Source organism: Pseudopipra pipra, chromosome 3 (genome assembly GCF_036250125.1).
Source record: "Pseudopipra pipra isolate bDixPip1 chromosome 3, bDixPip1.hap1, whole genome shotgun sequence".
NCBI lineage: Eukaryota > Metazoa > Chordata > Aves > Passeriformes > Pipridae > Pseudopipra > Pseudopipra pipra.
Window position 1 is genome coordinate 51,151,548 of NC_087551.1, and position 19,732 is coordinate 51,171,279.

At 39.8% G+C, this 19,732-nt stretch overlaps 1 protein-coding gene across 8 annotated transcripts in view; it reads left to right on the forward strand.

Moving 5' to 3' along the window:
• Nucleotides 1-702: 702 nt before the first annotated feature.
• PLEKHG1 (pleckstrin homology and RhoGEF domain containing G1) overlaps nucleotides 703-19,732 on the forward strand; it is a 122,014-nt gene continuing 102,984 nt past the window's right edge. For 2 of the 8 annotated variants that reach the window (XM_064649120.1, XM_064649123.1), the window contains exons 1-3: nucleotides 1,093-1,199; nucleotides 13,439-13,507; nucleotides 14,320-14,374. Coding sequence is in view for 2 of the 8 variants with exons in the window: in XM_064649116.1 (XP_064505186.1) it covers nucleotides 935-1,199 (265 nt within the window). In the remaining 6 variants the exon portion in view is untranslated. Of the gene's footprint in view, nucleotides 1,200-13,438; nucleotides 13,524-14,319; nucleotides 14,375-19,732 lie in introns of those variants that run through there. The other 6 variants (XM_064649119.1, XM_064649122.1, XM_064649116.1 and 3 more) reach the window with 4 other exon arrangements.

Here is a 19,732-nt window from a genome sequence, read left to right on the forward strand (position 1 = left end):
TAAGATGAGGGCAAACTCTGAAACTTCCTCATTTTCTGAATTACTGCTGTAATTACTTGTTTTGACTTCTGAAAAGTATGAGTTGTTCTAACCTCCCAAATTTCCTCACATTCCACATGCTGTATATTAGCATGAGTAGAGGGAGAAACTATTTTATAGAACAAAAGTAACACAGCTTTACTGAATGTGAAATATGGAAAAAGGTTTTACAGGAAACCAAGGATTTTGTTACGGCTCAGATGAATGAGGACCACTGAACATGTATGAAGAATTCAGGCTTTATTTAAGCCATTTCTCTCTTTGTGTGTGTGTCTTTTTAATTTATTCTTTTTTTTTTTTAATGTCGTGTAACTTTAAAATCACCTTTTCAAAAAAGATGGCCCACCCAGACTGCCAGGAGGCAGGTGTAGTCTCTACAACTTCTTTGAATTTTGCTTTTTACGAGTTTGTGTTTCAGGGTGGACTTACCTCTGTGGCATTTTGGCAATTCATTTACAGAAGCTCTATCCATTTAATACCAATGTCGTGCCTTCGATCACTGAATTTCAAACGTGGTGGATGAGAGGAGCCAGTGGGCAGCTCTACCAGTCGGGCATGGGGCTCGCAGCCGGGCAGACAGGCTGTACCCTGACACACGGGGGAAGGCAGGAGAGCCGAGCGCTTGTCCCTGCGTGAAAACAGTAGTGGATTTTTTTTCCCTTTTTTTTTTTCTTCCCGGAGCTGTAATCCGTCTGCTCTCTTTGGCTCGGTTCCAGAGACAAGTCCGAGTGGTTAATCTCTCTCCCACCCCCCTTTCCCAGCCTCGGAGAATGGGGGACGGAGGAGGGAGGAGAAGAAGAAGGGGAGCGGAGTCAGCTGCAGCCCGGAGCCGGGCCGGGCCGAGCCGAGCCTCCCCGGGGAGGGGCTGAGGCAGCGGCTGGGCTGCGGGAGCTGCATGGAGGAGGGGAGTTTCACAGACTCCTCTGCCCGGCCGGCAGGAGGAGGAGGAAGTTTGGAGATTAAGCCGCTGCCCGGAGCACGAGCGCACGGAGGGACCGGGGCGCGGCCGCGGGCGCTGCGAGAGGACACCCGGCCAGCGCCGCCGGAGGAGTTACGGGGCGGGGTAACCTCCCGCACTCCCGGCTCGCACCCCTGCGCCTGGATACTAAGCGGGGGAGGAGGAGGGGTGTGCGAGGGCAGAAGACGGCGAGAGGCTGCCGGTGAGCGCTGCCGGGGGAAAGCTTTGTTCAGTGGGACGCGCCGGGGAGGGGGAGGCGGCTCCCGGATCGGATCGGATCGGATCGGGGCGGGCGGGAGGTGAGTTACCCGGTGCCCTGCAGCCCCCGAAACCACCGGGAAGGAGCGGGGTGGGGGTCCGCAGGGGAGAGGGCGTTTCGTGACCGCAGCCTTTGTGCGAGCCCCGCCGCTCCTCGCCCAGCGGCGGGAGCAGGAGGCACCGTGCGCGGGGCTCTCATCGGGGCTGCGGCGGCCGCCAGCTGCGGATCGCCTTGCCCTCTGGTGCGCTTTGTGCTCGCCGGAGCCCGGGGGCAGCCTAGGCGCGCTGCACCTCGCTCAGGGAGTCTGAGGGTTTCGTTGAGTCTTTTTGGCGAGGGGAGGAGGTGTTTCCTTTAAAATATTACAAAATTGCGTGGGGCCTCAGGTTTCGTGCGGATGCTTTAGCAAACCTGCGTCTTCTGGAAAAATCCGTTCCAAAAAAGACCCTCAGTCTTTGATGTTTTGAAGTAACGTTAACGGGATTGTGATAAGTATGGACTAAAGAGAGTTAAAAATAAGATCGATCTATTGTTAAGTGTCAGGAACGTTTATTCTGGGGAAGGAAGAAGAGGGAGAGGCAGTGGGGCAGAGCAGTGTCCTGCTGTCCTGTGGGACCCTGGATGCGTTTCCCCATTTCCTGCCTTAGTCTTTTCCCTGCTTTGCGCGTTGCAGTCCTTGTCCCTCTTGTTGTGGGGAAGCCCTTCAGAGCTCATCCTTCAGTTAGCATTAACAGACACGAGGCACTCTTTTTCTTCTTTCTCGTCAAGCCACACTGTTCCAAGTATGAGGGAAGAGGACCTGAAACAAACTTAGCTGTACGACTGGCTTCCAATATAGTCTTTCTCTAGTTGGCTTTTTTCCTTCTTTGATTATTAATGGGCAGACTCAGAAAGAGCAGTGGTCTTGCTTTTTTCTTTTAACATTTGCTGGTACTTCAGCAATTTAATATTGCTGCCTAGAGAACCTGATGACTTATAGGTGTTTTGAAAGCTATGTAATAAGAGCCTACTAATAGTCATCTTTTACTACTGTTTCATTCTTGGAGAGAACAATCTTTGCTGCTGGAGAGTTGCGGTTCAAATTTCCATAAGCGTTTGTTGCCCATGCCTCTAGCTAAATTTATAAAGGAATCCTGTTAGCTTGTATGGAGCTAAATCTGGCTATAGCAACTCCTGGCTGTGCAGTTCACTGTGGTTGGCAAGGCACAATATGTAGTTTCCTCTAGATTTATTTTTAGGTTCTTTTTTTTTTTTCCTGGTGTGTGTGTGGCACGTAGTTGCCATAATTTTGGGAACCCTTCATCAATGTGTGTCTGGGTGCTTTGGGATGAAAACGTACGAGTTATACTAAGGTTAGAAAAGGTATTAATAGAGCGCTTGTCTTGAAAATATGAGAAAGCAGTTTGAGCTCAGCCTCTTAATGAATATTGGTATTGTTCTTGGGTCCATGCAGATGCTTAGCTATTAAATTTTGACTCTACTTCTCCTCTGTGTTCTCAGTTGACAAACTCGAAATGGTGCAAAACACTCTCGTAAAAGATTCAGTTTTACACGTGATCATTTATGGAAATACTGTCTGTTTCTTACAGACCTAGAGAGCTCTAGGTAAACAGTGTCGACTTGTGGCTGTACAACTGAGTTCATCTCTTCAAATGCATATTATGATTCTAACACTAGGTGTTAATGTGTCATTTTTCTTGTTACTATTTTCCAAAAAAAGGGAAAGAAGAAGAAAAAAAAAAGGGTGTGTAGTCAAATTGGTTTGTAATTTATAGTCTTAATAACGTCTTGCAAAGACAGCAGTGACTTGATTTTTAAGTGGAAATCTTCAAGTCTGTTGGCAGCTCTCATGATTTCAGGACATCTGCTAATATGTTCTTCTTCCTTGGGCAGGATGTGAGAGTAGAAGTTAACTGACTAAAGGCATACTTAGAGCCTAAAGTGGTTGATTGCAAGGCTGTGGTATAAACTGTGCCCAGTAGGAAAGGTTTGGAGCTAAATGACTGAGCTCTTGGTACCTTCCTGTGTGGAAGTGGGGTGGTGTTTTTGTTTAGGTAAGGTTTTTTTATGGGGTTATGTTTTGGGTTTCTTTGTGGTTTTGTTTTTTCTTATTTTATTTTGAACTTTTATTATGATCTAAAAAGTTAAAGCTAGAAGGGAAGTGAAAATATATGCTTACTTTTTTAATGAGTAATTTAAGCAAGTTGTGAGTTTGTGGTACTTTTTGCTACTGTTATCTGTGTAGGTTGGTATGGTTGAACTTTTCACTGATGCAGTTTTCATGTGACACCAGTGATAGTATTTTTTTGAAGTCATTTGGAGCTGTGTGCGTGTCTGAAAGCTTTCTCATGTGCGTTTGTTTGGATTGAGTTGTGGTATACCTGTCCTCCTCTGCCTTTCTTACGCTTGTGATTTCTTAGCTCCAATTCAGGAAAGGCTTTTTAAGTCCTGCTAACCAGATAGGGCTGTAGCAACTGACAAAGGCTCATACTTGAAGTAGTGCTTCATTATCTTTGAATGCAAACTCTGCAGTGCAGATCTGACTGTTTCTTTTAGCATAGAACACTAACAGAACTGTAATTTCAATAGTGGCTTCTGTCATTTTACTCTGCTCTGTGAGAGCATCACCCATACAACTTGTAGGCTATGGTGAGTACTTTTGAGATCAATCCAAAGATGGGGCAATCAAGAACACAATTACAAAGTCTGCTATTAGTAATTTTGAAGAGTAGATCCACAGATAAGCTTGAGATACTGATATTTTAAAAAAAGTTTCTGTACAGAGGTGTTATTTCTAAAATTGTGCCTAAAAAGACCAATCCCAAACCAAAACAATTCTTAGGGAAGGATACTACAAGATATGTGATGTCAGAATAGACGGGGATTCTTTTGTTTTATGTCTTAATTTTTTTAAGAAGTCCTAAATAACAATATTTTAGCAGATATTTAGCACAGCTATTAAAGTATGCCAAAGACTCATTCAACTATTGATTTTTATTTGTTTGTTTTCCTCATGCGCAATTGCCACTCCAGCAGTTGCTGGGCACCACTAAGTCTCTCCCCAGCCAAGCCAGAGCTGCAGTTCTTGGTCTTTGGGAGCATGAGGTCATGAAGAAAGAGAGGCGCCACATTTCTGGGTGGCAGCTGGAGATGACACTCAGCATGGCCCTGTCATGTACCCCAAGTCCATAGGGTCAGATGTACTGGGTCAGGAAATAATTTTAACATCCAAGGTGATGATAAAGGGAGCCATTTGCAGAACTCTGTTTGGAAGTGTTTCTCAGATTAGATGTGTGTAAAGCTGTGGCAGTTATAAATTAGAACAAAGGAATTAATCTGGTGTGCATTCCCTTTTGTATTCAGTCATGTGTTGAGAAGGATGATTGCTGTGTTAAAGAAACATGTTTATTGACACATTAAATTAGTTACGGCTTGAAGTTATTTTGCCATAAATTTCTTAGGGGCCAAGTGTAGTCTGCAGATATTTAGCTGGAATATATAATAGAAGATAGAATAATGAAATATGAAAGAATGCAAGTTAGTAATGTAATGTCTACTGAAGACATTTGGAATAGTTGTGATTATATAAGGCAGTCCTCCTACAATGAGCTGGAATTCTGGCTTGTAGGGACAATGAAGATGTCTTACTCTAAATGGCATTTTGCTTTTCTAGTGTTAAGTGGGGGACGTGGGGGAAAAAAATTATTGCAGCCCTCAGCAAAGTCATGAATGGCCAAAAGACTTGCAGAGCTGTTGCTGAATGGTTAGTTCTGAGAACCTGCATTACTTTTGTTGCACATAAGAAAGTTTAGCTTGTAGGACTGTCAACGAGGAAAAGAAGTGGAAGAAAGTGTTATTCTTGTAAACTTAGAATGCAAAGGATGTGGAGTCTAGATTTCCCCCTCCCCCTTTTTTTTTTAGGTTGCTTTTCAAAGCATTTCTAATAGCTGCTCATTTAATACTTGATTAAGCCTCTCATTCTGGGAGACTAACCAAAACCACCTAAAGAGCTGAACTGCATCACTAGTCCTAAGCAATGTCTTCCAATCATGGCTCAAGCTTCCTGAACTTGTGTGTTTGGTTTATTAGCCATTAATCCTGTAGTATTTTTCAGTTCCTTTTGGGTTTGAAGTCTATTAAAGTAGTATTTTCCCATTTTTTCATTTTTGAAAGTAAAGCTGAGATTCCCATGAGATGTCATGCTCCAAGACTTGGGGCTTTAGAAAAGCCTCACGCATCAGAGCAGGTGGGTGAAACCACAAAACCAAGCTGACAACCAGGAGCAAAGCGAGAGAAGAGGAAAGTCAGTCTTAGTGCAGTGGCAACAATTATGATTGTGAGTACAGGAGCACTTTACATATGTGGTTAAGAATACAAGAGATGAATGTGAACTGATTAAATAATAACTGAAAGTATCGGCAAAACCTGTTTGTGTTAATTAATTTTCAAAAAAAATGTGTGACAAACTATCTCATAGTTTTTTAAGTTTCTCAAATCACTTTAAGGATATAAACATTTTTTTTTTAGTTGTGGTTGTTGTATCAAATAGGTCTATCTAGTCTGATTCACCAATAGTTGAATTAATATGAACTTGGCCTAAAATAACTTTAACTGCGAATTTGATTACAAGTGCAGGAAAAGAAAGGGGCCTAGTCAGGGAGGACTGGGGAAGGAAATAGAGGGAAAAACTACTGATACTTATCAAGGAGGCCTGAAAGAAGCAGTTGTCCAAGCAAAGTTGCAAACTCTTAAACCCACTCTCAGCTGCTGACTGAGGTTCCTTCTGAAGAACTTGGATATGGGGGTGATTCGCTACCTGTGTTTTCACTAATCACGATGCAGAGCATTGCTGTGAAAATACAAAGCAAGGTGATGGTTTGAAAATTTGTCTGTAAGAGATGCTTGATGCATCTGACTTAATTCTTATTTCACAGAATGTTCTGAGTTGGAAGGGACTCACAAGGATCATCAAGTCCAGCTCTTAAGTGAATTGCCCATACAGGGATCAAACCCACAACCTTGGTGTTACTAGCACCGTGCTCTAACCAACTGAGCTAATCTCAGGGTTTTCTTTCTTCCTTCCTTCCTAGCCATGAACTCCATGAGTCCTGCTTCCTAGTCCTCTACAGGACCATGGATGGTTATGCTAGTGGAAGTTGCATGTGTGTTTTATAAGTGTAGTGTCTTTTATAAGTGTAGTGAACAAGTATAGCTTGGAGCTGGCAGCAGTTTCCCATGTAAACTTGTGACCAAAGCTAATAGCTTTGAATCCTTTAAGTCTTGCTTACCTCTGTCATTGAGTTTCAGTCTGCAAGAGGTGCCAAACTTCTTCCTGTAAGCATGTGTTCTGTAGAAACTTGCATATGAGCCCTACCCAGATGTTTTAAAACCTAACTTAATGATTGTTAACATGGAAATATTTGAACCTTCGTATCCATTCAGATGTTTCAGGATCACTCTCAGGCATTAGTATCATGAAGGTAATGTTTTCTGCTGGTAGGATGTGTGTGTCCTTTCACTGGAAGTACTGAGCAGAGATAAAAGGTGTGTCATGGGAACAGTGATTGAATCACCTGCTCAGTTGCTTACTCAGAGCCATTGTAGATAAAACCTTGATACCTAGCTTGGGAAGGAGAGGGCTGTTTGGGTTGGTAAGGAGTGGTACTGGAGACAGCGTAACAGCCAGCTTCTTTTCATGGTCATGGTTGATATCTTTCAGCATTATCTGTAAACATAGGCAAGTTTTCCTCGTTAACCCCCTGTAAACTCTGCTTTATTAAAGTATTTACTGATATTTACCCTCCTGTATATCCCCTAAGATTACATATACTGTCTGCTGTGGCTTCGTTGTGATTTCTACATACCAGTATCAACTTGCTGTTTAGGATTTTTTGGTTTTGTTTTGTGGTTTTTTTTCTGTATTTGTATTGCCTATCCAAGTGAGTCCAGGTTCATAGTTGAGGTTCCAATGCATTTCAGAAATGTAGTGGCAGAACTACTTGCTTTCTGCTGCTGCCACTGATCTGTGGTACTTCAGTATAATGTAACATCATGCTTTGTGTCCTTGATGCCTGACACAAAGGAAAAATTATAGTTCCTTCTTTGTAAATAATTTTGAAACTAGATGGGAGAGATGAACTACTTGTTATACATGCCTGTAATCTTTATCACTTCAGAATGCACAGAGCTTTCCACTTACTGTTTTAAACTGAAACCAAGTTAATATCTGGCTTGCAAACAGGTTTAGTACTGCCAAGATGAGCATGCTTCATACTCAAGTGTTTATGAAGCTTTGTCACTGTTTACTTTCCAATTCCTTGTCATTATCCTGATAACATACCTCACTAGTTGCTCAGAGAGGTGTCACACTGTAGTGTCTGAGTGATGTCATCACAGACTCAGCCTGTTGCAGAAACACTGATTTCTCAGAAGAATCAGCAGTCTTAGCCTATTTGAATGGTAGACAAGGATGTATTTAACAATAAATCATTATCGAATTTGGACAGATAGCTTACCTTCCCTCATCCTCTACCAGTTAGTAATGTCTCTTTTCCATCAGTCTGCTCTGATAAATGTCAGTCTCGTGTTAGATGAATCTGAAGTAAAAAATCTCTGACTTGCTTTATCTTGGTCATTTTGTGCTCCTGCTGCCTTGAGGAGGTTGCTGTCTCTGTCCTGCAAGCAGAAAGGCCCACTTAGCACACTCCTCACTGGATATAGCCTCTTAAAATCTTTGCCCTATGAGGTTGGTTGTGTCATGAAGGCTCTTCTCTCTTGTGGTATGAGGATATCATCTCCAACATCTCCTCCCGAGCTTGAACTCATTTAATCTTGTGAGTTTTTCCCAGATTTCCAGGGGAAAGCCACTGGCTTATTTTCTTAACATCTACCTGCAGCACCAAGCATCAGGCACAGTATAAGCTTTTTGGTAAGCCATGGAGGGTATCAATGACCATTTAATCTCCAAGGTTTCTTTCTGATTTATAGGGCAGTATCTTGGCATGCCTCTATTCCTCCATTGCATTAGGTGATGTTATTCCTGAATTGGTTGTCTGTGCTAGGAGACTCAGTGCTAGGCAAATTTCTCAAATGAAAAGGACCAGGTTTTCTGAAGACATTCCTTTTCAGGAATCATTTTCTTCTTTCATTTAGTTTGCCAGTGGGGAAATGCAGACTAGAGCATTAAGAAAACTCCACTTTTCTTTTTGTGTGAAGGACAGAGTGGTTTGCCAAGGCACAAGCCGTGCCGGGCAGATTTTAGAGCTGATTTCCTGCATGGGGACTCATCCTGCTGATCTCCATTACTGCAGTTTGCACTTCGCCACTTTACCTGCAGCAGCACTCTTTGGTAGCGTGGCATGTTACCAGCACAGGCGTGCTTCCTCAGTAATGGCTGTGCGTGCTGACAGTGTCACTTGAGTTCTTCAGTCTTAGAGCTAGGCTATCCTGCTGCTGCCATGCACAGTGCAGATCCAGAAGAAACCATGTTGAAGAGGTTCTTCCTACAACTCTTCAGCAGAGGGTCCTGCCGATAAACCATCCCTGTTACCAAACACAAGTTTGACTCTTGCACTCCTCAGGCCTCTCCAAAGCAGTTTGTTCATCCAAAGCACAGCATAGACACTGACTCAGATTCCCACAAGGTCAAAGCAGATTAAGGGATTTTTTTTTTCTACTGTTCATTGGTGAAGAATTGATGTGATGGAACCTGTGATATGCACAGGTGAGGGATGGAGGAGAAAGGATTTCTTCCACATGCCGTTGCGTGCTGTTTGGGTAGGATAGGAGCTGTGTCTGCTTTTCAAGGAAGAATTCTGAAAAAAACAAAACCGTGATGATCTCATTTTCTGTCTTCAGAAGAAAAGCTGGTCATCAGCCTTTGCTGTGAAGATCTGTTGCTTGTGAGTCTCTTTCATTTCTAGGGGACAGTGCCGACATAGATATCTGACAGATGAACCTGCCTAGCCTGGCTATGTGCATCATGCAACCATTTGAGCTTCCAGAGGGATTTGGGTGCTAGGTCCATCTGAATGCGTCTTCACCACTGACTTTTAGTGATGAGGAGTTGGTTTTGGGGTATTTTTTGGGTTTCCCCCCCTTTTGATCTTCTTTGAATCAATGTCAGTGCTGCACGAGGAGTTCTTTCAATATTTAACAGAGGATCAGTGGTGCCAGTATTCTAATTATTTCAGAAAAATGTACAGGATTGGTTCCATTTGTTTTTTAGTTATAAATATTGAGTCATATCAGGAGGTAATTAGTTCTGGTACCTGGATCAGAGTTACATGTCTATGCCCATACTTGCCCAGTACTGACTCCTTTCCTTGGGACAGTTTGAGGTTATACAAGGGATGGAGGAGTTCTGGCAAAGATTCACTCAGCTGTTGACCTTCTCGTGTAACTCAGCTTTGTGCTGTTCACTATTGCGAATGGGTAGAGTCAGAGAAACTCCAGGAGTGCTGCATGTTCTTAGTCCATGAAATTGGTTTAATATATTTGGGAAAGCTCTCATCTGATTGCATATGAAATAAATCTTTTTCCTTGGGATGCCGCGCATTGTCCATCTGTTCATCAGTTGTGTCATGCAACAAGAAGGTGCTACAGTATGTGGCCTTCCCTTGATGCTGTAAGAACAAGCTGCTTTCCTTGGCCACAAAAGTTGGGTTTTAAGAACTGGCACATAGCTCAGTAAAAAGTCATGCCAAATTTTTGCTTTACTGATTAGACTTGACAGTGGTTTGCTTCTACAAATAATTTTATTCTGAGCTTTGCCTAGAGAATCAGTATGTGGAATTGTTTCACAAGAGTGTTTGTTTTAAAATGCTACAGTTGACACAATTTTAATATGTCCATTGCACAATATAATCCAAGTTGTAAGGATGGAGTTGTCTGGATGTGAGGTGTGGTTGGGGACTAGGTGAGAGCAGGGATGACAATGAATGGAACAAGTGTCTTGATATCCTACTTGTAATTTAAGCAAATTCCCACATGTTAGTTTGTGGAACACAATTATACGTAATTAGGTGGCTCTGGCTTACTTTGGTCTTTTACCCAAGCAGAAACAGGATAAGGAAATCCTTAAACAGCAGAGATTTCAAAACTCAAAGCACGTCATTTGAGGGAACCAGTTTTTTGGAGTAAAGTGATAATGTTAGCCTTTTACCAAGCACCTCAGTTTGGGACTGAGGGAGCGTGTCACACAGAAGGGTTGAGTGTCATTTACACTTTTGAGGAAAACAGAGGTGAAGATAGTCTCAATGACTCCTAAGAGAATAAAGCACCTGTCCTCTTACTGAAAATTATTTTGGTTGCCTCCCATTCAGAGTATACCTAAAAAGAGAATCTTCATTTTACCGCATTTTGAAAGACAGTTTTCAAGTTTCTGGGCTTCTAATTTAACATTACAATGTGAAGTCCGAGTGCCAAAGTGTTTTTCACAGGACAGCCAGACATTATGGTTCAAGTCAGTTTAAATACATGAATGCAGGTTTCTTTGGGAGTTTTGCTTCTTAAGCTGCTACTTGCTTGATGCTTTAATCCTGTTTATTTTCTAAAAGTAATTAGAAGGTAATGCTTTTTGATTAATAATTGTGATATATTTCTAAATTAACTAAGACTATTTTAAGACATGCAAGCTTTTTAAAGATGAAATAGAAATTGTAGGACAAACAACAGTTTATTTGTTAATCACTTTCTTGAAGGGAACATGCACGTGTTTTCTTTGTGATAGGGTTTCTAGTATAAAAGTGTTCAATTTTCTTAGATTGATGTTTGAGAAATAAACCACTTAATTGATAAAAAAATTCACAGTATGAAACATTCATTTTCCTTACAGATTGTTCTGTTATATAGTATGATAATACCAAGATCCGTAGAAAGATCTCTTGGAAAAGTTAAAGAAGGTTGATAGAAGAACACTCAGTAGCATCCGAGACCTTGTACTTTAGTCAATTTGGATGTGACTGTGGAATCCTGTCAGAAGTCATCAATTGAAAGGTTTTGGAAGGCCATTGTGTCCTCTGGGGGTTAGAGAATACCTCAGGTTCTGGCTAATAATTTTACTCAAGAACTAAGAAACTGTTATTGATGAAGCTACTATTAAACAAGAGTGCTCCTATAAAAATTTCAACTTCTTCAGGATTGTCTGGTCACCGATTTTCATTTCTTTATATATAATGTGTGTATGTATGTATATTCCATATACATAAACATATGTATATGTTTTTATATATATATGTAAGCATATATGCACACATGTATATATACTTACTCGTGTGTATATTTAAATGGTTGTGGTTGTATTACCAGTCTGTCTCTTTCTAGGGTTCTTAAAGAAACTGCTTTCTCAAGCACTTGAAATTGAGTCCTTTGACTCTGGAGGATTTGAGAGTAAGGAAACTTGCATGAACTAAATGGAAAGTAGGATGTTAATCACAGCTCACTTTGTATTTTTGTTTCACTTAATTTACAATCTGAGGTACAGTCAGGTGGTTGGGCATTTGAATGTTACAGCTGTGACAGTCTGATCACAGGAACCTGGTGAGACTACTCATGTATTTCTTCCTTCAGATTCATAGAAGTGTTAGTGTAGGCTTTTCTATATATTCAGTTATTAACAGAAAAAAACTAAATGAAGTAAATAAAATTGTTGTTATAATTGTCATTCAGTGATATTAAAAGAGAAAAAAATATACTCTTTTGGTCTGTGAAATTGCCTGTAGTGTTAATTTATTGCTATGAAGATAGCATGGAGAGAGAAGATGTATTGATATTTCATTAAAAGAAAATTTCAGATGGAGTAGTTTTTGTATATAAAAAAACATCTGTAGATGAACATTATGCTGCATTAGCAAGATTAAATTGATGGTATTACTGTTGAAGTTGAAAGTAGACCAATATTTTTTAAATGGATTTTTGAGACATAAAATTTTGCCTGTTTATGATTTGGTTCGCCTAGTCCAAATTAACTTGGATACTCAGCAGGGACTCTTATTTATTCTGGCATAAGAACAAGCGTTGGGCAGAGCTTCCTGGTCTCAGAAAACTGGTGATGGTAAGAGGCCTCTGTAGTGTTCCCAGCCAGCTGAATGCCTGAGGTATTTTGCCATACAGGAAATCAATTGCAGCTGAATGTGCACTGTTTCCACTCCAAGTATATAAACAGGCCTTATGATGATATAAAAAAAGAGAAGAAAAAATTAAATAGTTTCTTGAAAGTTCAGAGCAAGAACATTTGACGTTTGGTTTCTGTGGATTGTTCGCTGTCACCTTTGGTCCAGTCCATAGCACAGAAATAGCAAAGAAGGAGAGGTGAATTAATCTTGGGATGCCCTAGAACAGGAAAATGTCTTAGAGAAATGAAAATAATAAAAAAGGTATCCTTGTTCAGTTCCAATTGATATTCTGAAGCTGGGAAGGGTTACAAATTTAGCAAAGGAAATGAGTTCTTTCCCTCGTTAAATCAAGAATCCTCCATTTTTTTGGCTTTAAGGTGGATTAATACATTTTGCGAGAAAAAGCTGTGCCGTGATTCTATCTAGATAGCTGCTTTTCATGAAGTGGTAGAAGAAACGTTATTTTCATTTGAATATTTATCATGCTTTGTTGACCTTGTAAAAATACCTAGATCAGATGGAGGTACCAGGCAGATCTCGGTGACCAATGTCTCTGATGTGCTTTAATGACCACCAATGTTGCTTACCAGGAAAGTGAGGGCTCACTTAGATAGAAGTTTCCAGGGATAAAGATAATTAAGTTGAATATCAGCACTAACAATTTCCAGAAGGAGTGTGGCCTGAAGCCCTTGAGGTTTAGCACTTGGGAATGCAGCAGCACTTCCTTGCTCCACCACAGATGTACAGCACGACCATAGGCAAGCTGTCTGATCTAGATTTTTAAAGATATAAAGGTAGGCAGAGGTGCTAAAGGCTCTTAATGGGATTTTCAGAATCACATTAGTGTCTAATTCCTATTCAAAATCTGACCCTTTAGCTTGTCTGAACTGGATTCAGCTCGTGCTATGTTTTATTCAGCTACTCTTTAAGTCAGAACAGGCAGGCAGTACATACAGCAAGGACGACTTAGGGGGTATAAACCAGAGTGAGTGTGGACTCCCACTGAGCTGTGCAGCTGTGCTGCCTTTTATCCCTTCTCTAATTCCATAATTTCTACCCTCCTTTCTGTAGAATGCCAGAGATTCAACAGAGGAAAGGAAAAGTGACTCCACTTTGCCTAACCCAACAGTAATATATTTGGTGAGTGCTCTACCAGGTAATTTTTTTTTATTATTATTTTAACTTTTTGTTTTGTTTTGGTTTTGTAATTCTAGATATGAGATGATGTTTGCTGTACCTCTGACTGAGATGATTATTATTGCTGTATAGTAAATGTGCCTCAGGTTAACCATGAGGCTGCTAGGTATGCAAATCCACAGTAGGTCAGTGTGCTGCACGGGCCTGACATGTGGGTTAGCTGGGACAGTGTTTTTTTTTCTTGTGCACACTAGTGGAGTTTTATGCTAATTAAATTAAATTTGGGTGGGGGCTAAGCAGTTAAGGGAGGTTAAGTCTTTATTTTTAATCCTTGTTTCTGTAACTGAAATTTTGCTGAAGATCTGTAGCTGAAGTTCTGTTTGGTTGCTTAATTCTATCCATTTGGAATTAAAAATGCCACTTTCATGAAGAAACAGTGGTCTGTCCGTGGGGATGGGGAGACTGGGGATGGGGAAATCTGGGATGACTGTTGTCCTGAGATTTCCTGTGTTACTCTATGACATTTTAAGAAGAAATTGATGTTTCTTAGTTTATTTTTTAGGGATTTAATTTTGTTTATGTAATCTCACTGCCTGAAATTCTTGGGAGACTTGGGGAACTTTAGAGCATAGGAAAAGCAGATTTAAATGCCATGGAAATGTAACTTGATTGTAATAACCAGTTTCACTCATTTGATTATCTAAAACAAATTGACATTCCAGAAATCTTCATGATAGGGCTGGCAGGAAACTCCACAGAAAATATTAAATAAGAGAGCTTTAGGCAACATCCCTTTCTCCTCCTTTCCTCCTCAGTGCTGCTGCCAACCTGAAGGAATCTTTTCTTCTCTCTGAAAAAAGCAGACATTCAGTGGGTAACAGCATAGACAACTTGATGCCTTATAAGTAACCTACTTCACTCCTTCCAATGCTAATGCTGAAACCAGTGTAGCATGGATTAGTTTATAATTAAAAAAAAAAAAGTGCCTTATATTAATTGCTACTTGGGCTTCTGTGATCTGCAGAGGGAATACTAATATGCTATATTAGACTACTAATTAATAATTCTTTTACCTCCTGATGGTGGGGCTTTTAATATAATTTTGTATTTATCATCCAACTGTGTTAGAATTTTATAAAATTTTAGGAGAATGGCAACTTTATTTTGGCTCCAGTGCTTTGAGATTGCATAACTGTACTAGAGAGACACTTGCAGGACTGCATAGCATTAAATTGAAACTTACATCTGACAAACATTAGTGAGATCTTACTTTCCTTTGGATCCAAGGGAAAACAGTAGGAAAACATTTTGCAGAGGCTGCAAGAGGAAAGACCAGAAATTCCTCTTCAGTGTTTTCTAAAAATAGCAAGATTTGAATAAGGTTGCATGTTTCAACATGCATTAGAGAAAAATAATTGGCATGACCTAAATTCAGTACACTAGTTCTCTCTGTTATTTACCAGTAGTTAATTACTAGAATATTTTTCATCCATAAATGTGGATGGGCTGTACATTCCCAGCTTCCACACAGGAAATCATTTTATTTATTTAGCTTGAAATTTGTGCATATCCAAATGCACGCAAAGTATTTGCCTAGTGACCTTAGAGTGAATTATTTGCACAAACATCCCCCCTCCCCTGATTTCCATTTAATTTCAAATGTGGTGCTTGGCCTTGGTTTTGAGTTGCAGTGATTTTATTGTGATTTCGTGCTGAACAGAAAAGCTAAACCAGACTGTCAGACTAGAAAAACCTCTTTTCTGGAAGCTGAAATAACATGGATTGTGCCTGTGGCCTAAGATGCAGAAGATTTCCTAAGATTCTTTGGGATCCATGGAAGACAATCATTCACTGTGAAGTGCTTCAAAAAATTGTTGCATCAACAAAACTGGAGTATATGGGAATGTATCAACTAATGGGATAAGGCATTCAAGGACTAGATGAAGTGCCTATAGTAAGGAATTAATTTCGTGGAGAAAAGGAAGAAACCTAAAATATGAGAAGAGGTGTTCTGTAAAAAGAGTAGCGTAATGATTTAGGCATATACAGCTTTGGGGGACAGATGTGAAATCTTACCAAATAACCACCAATAATTTTGCAAAATTTGTTTCACATGTCAGACTTAAGTCTGGAACTTCTAAGGATATTTTCATTCTGAAAAACTTTTGGAGATGGTGGGGGAGCAAAATAATATATTTTGCTATTATCCATTTGACTTATATAACAATATTGTCTGTTTTTAATTTTTTTAATAAGTGAGTCATCAGCTCTTAAGATCATAACATCTGTTGTAACAGAGAAGGAAACATCAGGTCAATATACTTTGTTCTGACAATTCATGATGAGTTTTAATATGCAGTGTGTTTATGCTTAAAGTCAATACATAAAAAAAAATCCTTTAGTATCTGCGCATCACTGAATGCTTTGTTTAGGCCATGCCTTTAATGGTATGAGGGCTTGCAAATCTCTGTGGGGGTGGAAAGGAATGATGCTATGCCCACGTGTGAGCTTTTCTGTAAGTCGGTTCTATTTTTGGTATGCAAGAAGCAGAGGTACAGGGCAAAACCAGGGGTTCAGTTGCAATGTGGAGGCCTGTAAAAGCTTTCCTATCGTGGGAAGCGCCTAGCAGGCTTTTAGAGCCGTTGCATTAGTGTCCATGGGAATATTTGGGGTTTAATTTAGCACGCTAGATTAGGGCCTAATACCTTAATTAAGGCTAACAATTTTTAATAAGTTTCTCCCAAACCCTTTGTGGCTGACTACAGTTGTGAACCAGCCATAATATAAAGGCCATCTCTAGGGTTCTCTGTTGTTGGCAGTTTTATGAAAGCTGCCATTCTATTTCAGAGTGATGAAGCTGACCAGCAAATGTAATCTTTTTAACAGAAGGATCCACAGATCTGACTAGACTTCTTAAAAATATTAATCCAAATAACTTATGCCAGGGATATATTGAAAGTCTAAACATATAGTACATTTAGACTAACAGTTTTATAAAAATTGCGATAAGTGTTTCAGAGAAGGCTTTGTTAATTGATAAAACAGCTTTTCCAGATGCTGCTTAATTCTCTTGTCAGCTCACATGTTTGGGATTTTCTGCTGTGAAAAAGATTAACTGAATTGTCTGGACAAAATCACTAATAATATAATTAAGATTTTGTGTAATTTGTAGACAATGTTATTTGTTTTTTAAACATTTGTATATTGAAGTGTTGAATAAAATTTCTTATATTCATTTAAAAAAAACCTCTGAACCCACAAGCCCACTCGACCCTATCTTCCCCCCACCACCCCCAACCATGCTTGCTCAGAGCGGTCGGGTCCTTTCCCGCTGCCATCTCCTATTGTTGCGGTCAAATGACCAAGGAAAAGTGTATACTTCCTTTTGTGTCCTGTAGATAGGGGTTCTTAATTGATGACCGCTGCTTTCTTTCTGACAGAAAGGAAATGAATGGGCAGTAGTGATTATAGCACATCTGTTGTTTTCTGGTGAGCATCCTGTACAGCAGTGAAACTGTCTTGAAGATTACTTTTTTTTCTTTTTTTTTTTCCTGTTCAGGAGTAGTTAATAGAGGAGGTGCGGGTGACATGTGACAGTATTGTTCCTTTGTCACAGGTGTAGCCAGAGCAGAAAAACAGATTGCACAATGGAGGAGAATGACTTGTTTTTAAATAAGTGTATTTTACAAAAACAACAACAACAAAGAAATCTTTCAAAGACTTCAGCGATGTACAGTGTTTGCTGTGTTTGGTTGCAGGTTGTAGGCAACAAGTCTCGTCTTTGTAGTATGGTCTCTGCGTTGCAGAATTAACACTCCAAAATCACATTGAAAATGGCTTTCTCTAGGAAAGTGGAGAAATAAAATAGCATTCGTACTAAGGACTCAAAAGCTGAAATATTCACACAGCTTTCACTCTATGATGTGGTTTCTCAGTCTGTAATATCATTGTCCAACTCCTGCTTGAAAATCTTTTGCTCGATGTATTGCAGCATAGATCTTGGAAGTGCTGAGGAACGAACTGGGCAGCTCTATGGTGTGTTCCTGTCCTCCTGGAGAGGGGGGCTAGGCATGGATGAAGCTCCTTACCTGACTTTACAGGTGACAGAGAAGGAAGTTTTGAGGACAGATGAATGGTGAACTATAGATAAGGGTCTGGCCTGAGAGAAGAATGGGACTTGAAGGTAGGGAAGACAGATATCTGGGGAAATGATTGGGGGAGGCCAGTAAAACAGCTGGGTGTGGTAGGGGAGTATACCACAGCTTGCCCTTCACATCACATCAGCCACAATTAATTTTTCCACAATTTTTTTTCTTTTTGACTTTTGTATTATAAAGAAGTGAAAGTGGTAGGTGCTCTATGTATACCCTGAGTGTGTCTTGAACAGGGGAACTTTTTGTTCTTTCTTGCCAAGAAAAGTGCTTGAAAAACCGTTAATTGAAAGAGCTGTGTAAATCTGAATCCTTACCACTTACTCTGTTGTCCTTTGTTCCTTCTTTTTGCTTTTATCCTGTTTAATTGCAGCGTTTCTTGTAAGCAAGGTGCCGGTACTCTGCTTTTGTACAGTCTGAATATATTGGTACTTAAACTAATAGAGTTTATGTTGGGCTTTGATGAAGCTGGTGAACTCAAATCAGCAGACTGAGTAGTGCTGCCCTCTTTCTTGGGGGTTTGTGATGTGTATTGGATAAAATTGAAGGTTTTTTCAGCCCCTTCCTGTTGCTTGGGCTATCCCAAGAGCTGCTCTATCCATGTACTCTTGAGAGGATCTCCATCACTTAACAAAGGAGGTGTTGAGATGTTCAACTTCTATCCATAAGACACCATTTAGCTGAAAGCTTACAGCCTTCCTTAAGCTAAATAGATTTTTTAAATAACAGATGTACCTGGCCACTGTCGACAGGAAAAGCGAGGAAGAACTGTGCTGTAGGTGAACATTAACATAGCTGAATGCAAAATTAATGATACCATAAGTGAATTGTGCTGCAATTAATGTCCCAGTGCTATACATGCCCTTATGGTATTGGTAGAATGGGCATCAAAACTGTGAACCTTCCTTTGACTTGATTTTCACCTGTACTCTAATTTGCACACAATGTAGAGTAATCAACTGTGTAATTGTCCATCATAGGTAAGGTCAAACTTTTGTCATTCCCTGATCAGAAAAAAATTCAGAAAATGAAAAAGCAGGTGCCATAACCCCAAATTTAAATTTAAATTGGGTAGGTTTTTCTCCTTTTGTCTAGTGGCAAAACGGGCTTGGTTGTGGTTTTTTGTGGTTTGTTTTTTTTTTTTTTGAAAACTTGTGTAAGAGTAATTTAAGCATCTAAATAACCCTTTTTCTTTTTGAGTGAGACACACAAGAGACCCTGTTCGTACCTCCAAAGCTTTTTAAACGTTTAGCCTATCCCCATAGGATTTCAGAATTATCTTACATCTGTCAGCAAGCTTTATGTTGTAGCTAAATATTAGTCATGGCACCAGCCAAGTAATACAGGAGAAACCCATAGAATCATTTGAAATCCATTTGCTCAAGCCGTTGTAAATTCCATTTTATGGATATCTTAATACATTGAGTTTTATAAAGATTGCATTTTAAGTTTTAAGAAAGATAGTAAATTGTTAATTAGTGCTTTTTGCAATTCTAAGCACTACGTTGATGTATTATTCTGCACCTCTTGAATGACTCATGAGAAACACTTGAATATTTGTGTGCCAGTGTATTTGAATTGCTGTATAGAAGTTTGCTAAGATCTTTTTATTATGGAATCCTGGCTTTGGGAACAGATGTGACTTCTTTTATCATAAACTACAGATGCAATACGTGACTTATAGCAGGACTGTAGATTGTTTTAGAAAATTTTCACAGCTCTTTGAGTACATATGCACTGATGAATATACACACAGACCAAAATCCTATTAAAAATTAAAAATACTTGTTCTGTTGAGGCAGGTATTCATTAGAGCATGATACATAGCTGTTCAGTAAAAGAAACTTCAACAAGACCTTCAACCTCTAAAAGAAAGATTAGCTACTGCTTTTATCATCACAGACATCACTTTAAAGATATTAAATATCTGGTTTCCTTCTGGGAGAATTATGTTCTGTCCACTTGACCCTTTGTAAAAGTAAATATTTTTATTAGTTACATTATGTAGGAATTTGAAAAAATATTTAATGCATTTAAAAAACCCAGCCTTTGCATACTTAGCTTCAGTTACATAAGT